Source organism: Lactuca serriola, chromosome 4 (genome assembly GCF_051521515.1).
Source record: "Lactuca serriola cultivar US96UC23 chromosome 4, Lser_US96UC23_V15, whole genome shotgun sequence".
NCBI lineage: Eukaryota > Viridiplantae > Streptophyta > Magnoliopsida > Asterales > Asteraceae > Lactuca > Lactuca serriola.
The window spans coordinates 100,829,982-100,841,116 of NC_136411.1; the positions used below are offsets into that span (position 1 = coordinate 100,829,982).

At 35.1% G+C, this 11,135-nt stretch overlaps 1 protein-coding gene across 1 annotated transcript; it reads left to right on the plus strand.

The window, feature by feature from the left end:
• Positions 1 to 283: 283 nt before the first annotated feature.
• Positions 284 to 1,608, plus strand: LOC145102189 (uncharacterized). The gene is made up of 2 exons (XM_079039568.1): positions 284 to 817; positions 915 to 1,608. The coding sequence occupies exons 1-2, from the start codon at positions 412 to 414 to the stop codon at positions 1,412 to 1,414; spliced, it is 906 nt and encodes a 301-aa protein (XP_078895694.1). The 5' UTR covers positions 284 to 411; the 3' UTR covers positions 1,415 to 1,608.
• The last annotated feature ends 9,527 nt before the right edge of the window (positions 1,609 to 11,135 follow it).

Genomic DNA, 11,135 nt, shown 5'->3' on the forward strand with positions numbered 1-11,135 from the left:
TAAATAACATAAAATGATAAAATGTTCATTCTTGAACAAGACAAACAAAAGTTATGGACTAAAACTAAACCGCTAAAATAAGAAAATATATATTGTTATTGCTGTATACTTCCCAAAAATAGATTTATGAAAAAAATATATATATTGATTCACATCACGTGGGTTACAAAAGATTGAACCTAGACGAGAAAACATCCCCGTTCATCGACACCAACATGACTACATTCATTCATTCGAGCGTATATATAACCCCATGTAAGTGCAGCATATTGTCATCATCCTTACGCCTTCTTTCTTCATTAGTTTTTCTTCGGTCTAAAGTGAACTGTTTTATCACATTTCGAGTCTTTAATTCTTATATTAGTCACGGAATCAGCGGGTTTTGACCAATTAGTGTTGAATATTTGAAAAATGGGAAGATTTCGAAGAGTCGCGGAGGCGTTTGACGTGGCTGCCATGGTGAGAGATTGCGACAGCAGCGGCAGCGAACACTCGACAGAGATGATGAAGGATTTGTCTGATTTGGTCAACTCGTTTATCGAGAATGGAGATGGCGTTGTGGATTCAGATTTTGATATGAGAATTAACGATGAATGTAATTCTGATGCAACTGATGATCATATGGAAGAAACGAAGGAATCACTCAAGACATTGTTTCGATCTAAAAAGGGTGATGCTGATTATGCTGTGAGAAAAAATCTTCTTTTGAACGTTGAGAGAGCATGGCGGCGCGTGACGGAAGATAACTCAGCACCACCGTTGCCAGGATCTAAACGGCTATTAATGGCTCGCCTCCGTGATCAGGGTCTTGACGCCGGTAATATTTTGATTCGATTTTTAACATCTTTGTATAATATTATATAACTATATAATAATGATGAGTTGATAACAATCAATGTCATGTATATATTCAGGTCTTTGCAAATCCAAATGGGAAAAGAAAGGGCGGCTTATCTCCGGTGAATACCAATATGTCGACGTTAATGTCGCCGGAACTCGTTACATAGTCACCATATCTCTCTCAGAAGAATTCGAAACAGCCCGGCCTACTGATAACTACACTTCGTTGCTCGAGATTCTCCCTCAAATTTCAGTTTGCAAAGTGGAGGAGATGAAAGAGGTGGTGAGAATAATGTGCAGAGCTGTTAAGAAGACGATGAACCAAAGAAAAATGGCGGTGCCACCATGGAAGCGACGGGAGTATGTCCAAGCTAAATGGTTTGGTTCTTACAAAAGAACCACTAATGAGTTCTCTACTAAAAACACGACAGATTTGAATGTAAATGAGAAGAAAATCGAAGGGTTTACATGGACGCCAGAAGCTTTTTATTGTAGACGCACGGAAGATTTTGGAAGGAAGGAATTTGGGTTGAGAATGGGTAATTTGACCATGGCTATGAATGGAGCAAGCTAAGATATTTTTTTTGAATATTTTTTTAAAATCTTTAGATGAATTAAGTAATTATTTGCTATAGAATCGATTTTTGAAAATGTTTTGGGGCATTTTTATTTGGATAATCTCATTGTAAATCCATTTTTAGTTATTTCAAATGTACAAAGACGTTCGCATTTTATATATTTCGTTCAAATTAGTAGTTCTCTTGTTCATTCATTGACTATTTATTTTTCGGATTCTTTTACAATGTCTTCTCAAGTTTATTTTAGGAGAGAAAGGGGAGGAAATGAGAGGATTAATTAAGAGGGAAAAGAGTCTTCTCAAGTTTTGTTTAGGAGAGAAAGGAAAGCGAAGGAGAGGATTAGGAAAAAAGAAAAATGTTACGTTATTATAGCTTACTGGTTGTGAAAAATATACGGGTAGATTAAAACAAAATATTAAATAGAAACAATTAAATGGGAAGTATAATTGAATTTTAAAATTATGATAAAAAAACATGCAAAAAATAAATAAATTAAAATTTTGTGTTTAGTTATCAAACTCGTGTATTAAACGGGTTAATTATAACAAAATATTAAACACAAAGGTTTAAACTGTAAATTTATTTGAAATTGAAATTAAAATTTAAAATTTAAAATTAATAGTCATTATGGTAGGTTTAATTTATGGAAACTAAATTAATGATATATTGTAAAATGAAAAATGAAGTAAATGATAAGTGGAAAATAAATATATTTCAAAATTATAACAAAATAACATGTGACCAATTAAATAAGAAAAGTACATATGACAAAATTATTTTTATTTATTAGGATAATTTTTTGTAAGGATTAGAAAGGAAAGAACAAAAAAAAAAACCTGGTTTTACCCTTGGTCATTTAATGCTACAGCTTGTTCAAGAGTATATTTGTCATTTGACAATGATTTTCGTTTCCCTCTTATCTCCTCCCCTTTTTACTTCCATATTTTTTCCTTTCTTTCCCTTCGTTTTCATTTCATTTCCCCTCCTTAATTTTTAATCTTGAAAACATGATGTTAAGAATGCATAATTAAATTACTGTGTTTTTAAGTTCAAGAAGTTTCTAAATTCGAATTCCATACTTACAAATTAAATTGTTTGACGAATTAGCCATACTAGAGAGTAATAAAAATTTCCCATGTTTGAATATACAATATTAGCGAGCAAACTAGAATGGAAGTCATGAAATAATCTATATTTACAAATGCTCAAGTCATGAAACACAAAGGCTGAGTATTGAGTTCTCTGAAAAATCTATGCCTAATAATTCTAATAATTTAAATAATGTCTATCTAATACACATCTCAGTTGGATGTGGAGGAGGTCGAATGCTCACAAATGTTGCGGGAATCTTGAAACAATTCCTTATGTAAACATTGCTGCTATATATTAATTGATAGCGAGAAGGCACATGCATGACACGTACTTGTTCTTTGACAACTTGTTTGTGCGCAAAATGGATATCAAATTCGATATCTTTTGCGCTTTACATGACAAAAGGATAGCAATGGCAATGGCCTTATCGCAATAAACAACATGGCCTTAGTATTATGTAGAGACTATTCGAGTAGTAAATTGCAAATTCAACACGTTTAAAGAACAATGTTTGCAACTTCGCAGTAATCAAGATTTTGGACGAATATGATATAAAGTTGTCTCCAAGAAAAAACACAACATCTAAAAGTAAAATGAGATTTGTTTCCGGACAACCAGCTGGCAACCGGTGTAGGCAATAATTAGACGAGAAGATCGATATTTGTATAAGGTGATGCCATAATAATCTACTTCACCACAATATAGATGAAGAAGTGTAAAAACTTCATAAATTAATTTGTTTGAGTATAAATGTTTGGGAAAGTTTGTTGGGGTTTTGCCTTTTTGGATATGAGAAATTTCACAACCGTATGTTTATGTTTGGAATGTATCTCGAAAAAATTCCATATGAGACGATGGTTTCTTTAAATAAGAAACCTACTTCGAAATATATCTTATTTATTTTTTATTTTTTTTATTTTCTTTTTTATAATAATAATAATAATAATTATTATTATTATTATTATTATTATTATTATTATTATTATTATTATTATTATTATTATTATTATTATTATTATTACGTAGAGATTTTTGGTTTCTTTAAGAATCATAATCTAGGGACTAAATACAGATCTAAAACCATCTTCAACCCATCTTCATTTTTTCCTCCATAAATGGAGTAAATAGTGTTTTATCTCCAACGCTATTCCATTTTCTATCCCATTTTTTACCCCAAAAAGTATATTCCTAGAATATTCCATTTTTATAAATTATATATATTGTCAAATACACCCCTCTACTAATTAAACTCTATATTTATGATTAATTAATATAAATTAGTATATAACATGATATTATAAATATTAAATATTGTATTTAAATTATAATTAATAGATAAAAAAACTAGAAATGTATAAAATAAAAATGAGAGGGACTAAAATTGTCAACCAAACTTCACCTCCATGGGGGAAAAAATGGGGGAAGAATGGAGGAAAAAATGGGGGAAGAAATGAGGAAGAAATGAAGTTTGGGGGTGGGTTGGAGATGCCCTTATGGGGGGAAAAATGGAGATGGGTTGGAGATGGTCTAAGGATCATCGACTTGCCAATAGAACCATCGGACCCATAAATGTCCTTAATCACTTTAACCCATAACTCTTAATTAGATTTGACCTAAATCTCCAAATCCAATTGAATAGAATAGATATATTCAAGACAAAAATACTACCAATACCCAAACCATCTAAGTGATATTCTTTCAATTTGGGACCCGGTTATGTTTAAAAAACATAATGTGAAGAGCTTTGAGCATTTTCTGATTGTTAGTAGAGAATGGAGCTTTTCAAATTAGAAGTGTTGTATGATCATTGATCAATGTGTATGCTACTTAGGAAACGATTAAGAAGAGACAACCTTGGAATGAAATTTTGAACTACATGTATCATTATCCTAGTCTGTTTATAATCTTTAGTGATTTTAATGCAATTTATGATCGATCGGAGAAGTTAGGTATTATGTTTTGTGCGACTCCGGCTACCGATTTTAATCATTTTATTATAGAGGGGGATTTGGTGGATGTTTCGTTGGGTGGGTACTCTTTTACTAGAGTGGGTCATCAAGGAGATAAATTGAACAATTTAGATAGATTTTTTGCTTTAGAAGAGGTGTTGGATAAATTTACTAATATTTGACGATGAGTGTTGTCCTATTATTTTAAAGACATGCATGCACGATTATGGCCCCACTCCCTTCAAAAAATTTAGCTCATGGATATGAAGATGGAAGGCTTTCGAGAAGTAGTAATGGCGAATTGGTATGGGGTGTTTGATATTATTAAAGAGCTTTGTTTGCAAATTAAATTGAAAAAAAAAAATCAAGAGTCTTAAAAAATATATATCCAAACTTGGCATGGGGCAATAAAGCATGTGATGCATGGGGCCACAGTCGAAAAATCCAAAAAAGTTGAAGAATTGGATATGATTATTGATGTACGGTGGCTTCCCAAGATCAAAAGGATAGTAGAATTTTATTAGTTAATTCAATTAAAGAGTATGATCGGGTTGCATTTTCTTAAGTGTTATAACATTGAAAATTATATGGGGTGCACACTTAATGTAGCTAAAAAAGATATTCTATTAAGAGAAGTAGCTCACACACCCCTACTTCCACTTTTCTTACTTTGATTACCATTAAACTTAACTTCATTAAACCACGACGACGGATGAAGTTCCCTTCTCTTGGATGACATATTTTCAAATTGTACAATTACACAATGGCAACAAAGGAACTAGTAAAAATGAACATTGCATAACGGCAACAAAATAACCAAGGGAAAAGATGTAAAAATGACTACAATGGTCATTATGATCATAATAACCATTATATTATCAGATGACAAAAAAATACCATAATTACTATAATGACCAAATTTCATAGATTATCATCGTTTCACCGTAAACATGACCAATAATTATCAAGGCCCAACCTAATGTATAAAAAGGTATTAATTTTAAGAGTAAATTACTAAAATAGTCCCTATGGTTTGGTCAAAATTGCAAGTTTGGTCCCTAACTTTCTTTTTGTGCTCGGATCGTCCCTGTGGGTTGATTATTGTTGTGTTTTTCGTCCCTTACATACATGAAGTTAGGGACCAAACGTGTAATTTTGACCAAACCATAGGGACAAACAACACAACAAAATCAAACCACGAGGACAATCCGAGTGCAAAAAAAAAAGTTAGGGACCAAACGTGTAATTTTGATCAAACCATAGGGATGATTTCAGTAATTTACTCTTATATTTTAATAATGCCATTTGTAACAAACATTTAATTCAAGGGGGATAAATTTATACAAAAGGGATTGAAAAAAGTGTCCATTAACCCCTATAATTCTTAATTTTCTTCTGCTCTAAGGTAAGTGACCCCCAATGTTGCACCTGGACCACCATTTTTTTTCTCGGTTTTGCTTTCAGAATTGTCTCTGACTTCTTCCTTAATTTCATCTTTTGCCTAGAGGGTTGGGTTTCTTCAATTCCTTCCTCTTCTTGGATTGCTCAATTCCTTGCGTTTCGGCAACCACGTCCACATCATGTGGACAATTAGTTGCAATTTATCCATGAACGGGTGACACTTGTTCTACTGTTAATGGGACTTTCCTTCAACTCATGTACTACTTCATATTTTGAGTATCTTGATTTAAAAATATCTTCAACATATGCATGACCCTTGTATAAAAATCAGTTACCAGTTCTCCACTTGTATAAAAATCAGTTTCGGTTCTAACACTAGTACGGTTCTAAAAAACCGAAACCAAACCAAAATTTGTCCCGCTTATTGAAATGTGCATAACTCACTCATATTAAGTCGTGATTACTTAATTCTTTTTCCAACATGTAATTTGGTGTTTGTATTTTGTTTTAAATTGTACAAATACATATTATGGTTAGATATTAAATCAATTATAGGCCCCGAAAGACAACATATCCATGTTGTGATTTTTCCGTTTTAGCATTTTGTTTTTTTTTTTTTTTAGAATTTGTTCTGCTTTTTAGCATACTCATAACTCACTCATATGAAGTGTGAATTACTTGATTCTTTTTCTAGCATGTAATTTAGTGTTTGTACACCATTTTAGAATGTACAAAGTCATATTTTCATTAAATATTTGTAACATCCCAAAAATCATGATAAAACTTTTCATTTTTATAAAACATTTCCACGATAAACTATAAATAAACAACCAATGTTTCCAAATCACATTCCAGAAAATCAAGTATCAAGTCAATCTCTCAAGACGTAAACAATAGGAGGATATGTATGATCACGCCTTCATCTTGCCCCGATCATCTGAAGTACCTTAAATAATGAAATCAATGATTGTAAGCCAAAGATTAGTGAGCTCCCCTATAATACCCCACACAACAATACATATACAATGCATGCATATTTGCCCACATCATGGATTGCCTCTAAGCCTACAACCTGAGACTGGATTGCCCACTTCCAGCCCTCAGCTCATGACTAGCTTGCTCCCAAGCCCACAACATAAGACCGGATTACCCTCCCGGCCCACATCTTATGACTGGATTGCTCTTGATTTTGTTGGCTTACAACACAAAGCGATACCGCCTCAACCCAACCATAAGATGTTGACATATGTAAACAAATAAATGATAACCAGCAATACTGGTAATCATACAGATGTACCAATCTAACAAACCACTATAGCATAGCAGCTTCCTATATACAAGCATAGATAACATAATCTAGTGGGTTGAAATTGGTGCCTTCGACCCACGAGTATAATGAGAAACTTACCTCAAAGTCAAGAAGATAGAAGTAACGATCACTGATCCGATAACCGACTCGATATGTCTCCTATACAACAAACAAGGACTAAGAATCAATCTACAGCTCAAAATACTCAATTTGACCTAAAGTCAAACTTGGTCAAAGTGAAATATCAACTGTCAAAAGTCAATGGTCAACTCCAGCCGATCTACGCTCAATGTAGCAGCTCTACACCCAGCATGGAGCTTAAGGTGGCAAAAATGGGCAACATCAGGGCTATGCCTAGCGTAGGGCAACTTATGCCCCACCTAAATACCTAATGACTAACTTAATTATTAAGTCCTTAAAACAGATAATCAACTCTTCTTATTTTTATATCTATACCATATGAATGTCTTAAGGGATAAATTCTCTGACTTTATCCATTTTCATGGTCACAAAGAGTACATAATCAAAACCTAGGCCCATAAGGTTGTTTATTGTTCATGAATACAAGCATAGATGGATGAGAGTGACCAAAGCTCTCATTTTTATGACTTAATCACCCTAAAAACGTTTGGAAATGGTGCTCCAAAGGTTTAGAGTAGCTCATACTCATAAAAACCATAGATATGGGGACAAAAGCATGAAACACTTAGCACAACTAGATCTAACATAAAACAACATCAAGGTGAACTTTATACCTTTTGGAGATGGATGAGTTGATGCAAATCTCGAATCTATATTGATTTGAGCTCCCAAGTGGTTCCATAATGCTCTTCTTCTTTCAAAAGTGAACACAAAACACTCCAAAGGCTCAAAACTCACAAATGGGGATTATGGTTTCTAAGGAGGTCATTTGGGAGGATGGAGGCTGAGAATGGAAGGGCCTCAAGGGGTTAGAGCCTTTAAATAGGGCTCATAACCCAAGAATTAGGGTTTTTGTTCTGGGCTCCTACGCCCTACGTAGCTCTATCTACACCATGCGTAAATCATTTAAATCTCGCATCCAAGTTTCCTCGTACGCCCAACATAGGGTAGGATCTTTATGTGCATGAGTGTGTGTGTATTTATGTATGTATGTGTATATATATATATATATATATATATATATATATATATATATATATATATATAACTTTAATTATAAATGATAATAATGATGGCTTTTGAGCATTCTAACACTCCTATGGTGTACATGTAACCCTAGATGCTTTGAATCTATGTTTTCTCTATTATACATGCAAACTTTCAATTTTCCAAAGCATCATCCTAACTAGCATACTATGGAGTATATACACTACAAAATCTAGTTAGATGACTTACCTTTGTTGTAGCTTGTTAACTTGGAGCTTTAAGAGCCTAGCACCAATAATGTGAATGCCTCAAATGGAACCACAAATCACCACCAACAATTGGAGGACTTGAGAGAATGTTTCTTGCACACAAAATCGGATATTCTCTTCCAAAGACTCATTAGTGCTGATTTCAAGAGCTAGAGGGTTTCTTATATAGTGTGTCATGATTAGGGTTACACCATGCAAAACCTAATGTGCATGACCTTCCACATTCCTTAGGCTCCATGTGTTTTAACCTTCTTGGAGTATCCATGGGTCACCACATGGGTTTAGCCCAACATAAAGAACTATGGATCATAAGCCCACTTTATAAGAATGAATGATTTACACAATCAATCCCCATATTTTTAATTAGTCTCTTTTGATCACAAAATTAATTCCAAATTAATTCTTGATCAATAATAATTAAATAATATGATTTCATATTAATATATTAGAACTTATAATATATTAATAAATCGTAAATAACCTCTTCTCAAAAGTCCATCCTCACAAATTATTCCGGTGAAATGCAACCCAAATGGACCATGCTACTCTTGGGTCAAGTACATACCAAATATAGTTATGGACTTAGACACCTTATCCAACAAATAATACCTTCAAGATAAGGGGTTACAATTCTCCCCTACTTGAACTAGATTTTGTCCTTTAAATCCTCAGCTGTAAATAAGTCTGGATAGTGCTCATGCATATTTGCCCTGGGATCCTAAGTCCACTTAGAACCATTTCGATGTTGCAACAGAACCTTGACTAAGGGTACCACCTTGTTGCACAAGGCTTTCCTCTTCCTATCTAATACAGCCATCGACCTCTCCACATACTTCTAGCGCTCATCGACCTGAATTTCGTCTAATGGAACCACCACCAAATTATCAACCACACACTTCCGAAGCTGAGAGACATGGAATGTGTTGTGAATCTAACTAAGCTCCTCATGCAAATCCAATTGGTAAGCTACCTTGCCTACCCTAGCTACTACTCGAAATGGTCCATTAAATCGAGGACCTAACTTTCCCTTCTTTCTGAAGCGTAGAACACCCTTCCAGGGTGATACCTTCAGTAAAACCATATCCCCAACCTGGAACTCCAACTCAGACCGATTCCTATTAGTATAACTCTTTTGTCGGCTCTAAGCTGTCTGTAACCTCTATCTGATCTGCTAAATAAGTTTCGTCGTCTGAAGAACCACCTCAGTCCTCTCTGTGACCTTATGGTGGACCTCACCCCAACAAACTGGAGTACGACTCTTCCTTCCATAGAGAAGCTTATATAGTGGTGCACCAATACTAGAGTGATAGTTGTTGTTGTAAGAAAACTCATCTAGAGTAAGGTAGGAATCCCAACTCCCACCAAAATCGATGACACAAGCCCTTAGCATATCCTTGAGTGTTTGAATAGTCAGATAACTCAAACCATCAGTCTAAGGGTGATAAGCGGTGCTGAAATGCAGTCTCATACCCAACTCCTCATGAAATCTTTGCCAAAACTGTGAAGTGGATTGCACATCACGATTAGATACGATAGAAACCGGTACACCGTGGAAAGCAACAGTTTCATGCATATACCCTTCGACTAATTTCTCGGTCGAAGAACTCTCCTAAATTGCAAGGAAATGGGCACTCTTGGTCAGACAAACAACAATAACCCATATGACATCAAATCCCTTGGTCGTCCTTGACAACTTGGTGATGAAATCCATGGTGATCTACTCACATTCCACATGGGAACCTCCAAGGGATGCAACTTTCCATGCGGTCTCTGATGCTCTTCCTTGACCATCCGACAGGTCAAGCATCTCTCCATATACCATGTTATTTTCCGCTTCATGCATGACCACCAATAACTAAGTCTCAATACATCTTCGTGGCTCCAGGTGGATCAAGAACCTAGACTTGCGTGCCTCCTCCACTATTGTATGACAACCCCCACCAGAGACTAGGACCCAAATCCACCTGCATTAGGTCAAAAGTCGGCGACTATCAGTGGCAAATTTGCCAATCAACCCCTTGATCCTATCATTCTTCCAGTTTTCCTTCCTGATCCCCTCGGCCTGAGCATCCCTAATCAAATCCAGAAGTGGGGAGTTAATGGTCATCCTCAAATAGAGTCCTCTATCACGAGCACTAACCGCCTTGTGGCTCAATGATTCAACGACCATATTGGCCTTCCTTGGATGATATAGTATCTCAAAGTCATAATCATTGACCACATCAAGCCATATGCGCTATCTCATGTTCAGATTCGGCTGATCTATAAGATATATCAAGATCTTGTGATCTGTGTAGATGGTGCAACAAAACCCGTAGAGATAGTGTCGCCAAATATTGAGGGAAAACATTACTTCCCCAACTCCAAATCATGAGTCGGGTATCTAACCACATGAGGCATTAACTACCTAGATGCATACACAATGACCTTGTCCCGTTGCATGAGTATCGACCCAAAATATGTGATCGACGCATCACAAAATACCAAAAAATACTCAACACCCTTAGGAAGGGTCAATGTTGGGGCCTAACATTACTTCCTCCTTAGGGTTGTAAACACAGCCTGCTGC

What these genes read in the sequence shown, in the direction of transcription:
- LOC145102189 (XM_079039568.1), top strand. Translation starts at nt 412, where the DNA reads ATGGGAAGATTTCGAAGAGTCGCGGAGGCGTTTGACGTGGCTGCCATG. An exon ending in TGATCAGGGTCTTGACGCCG is followed by an intron (nt 818 to 914) that starts GTAATATTTTGA and finishes GTATATATTCAG; the next exon opens with GTCTTTGCAAATCCAAATGG.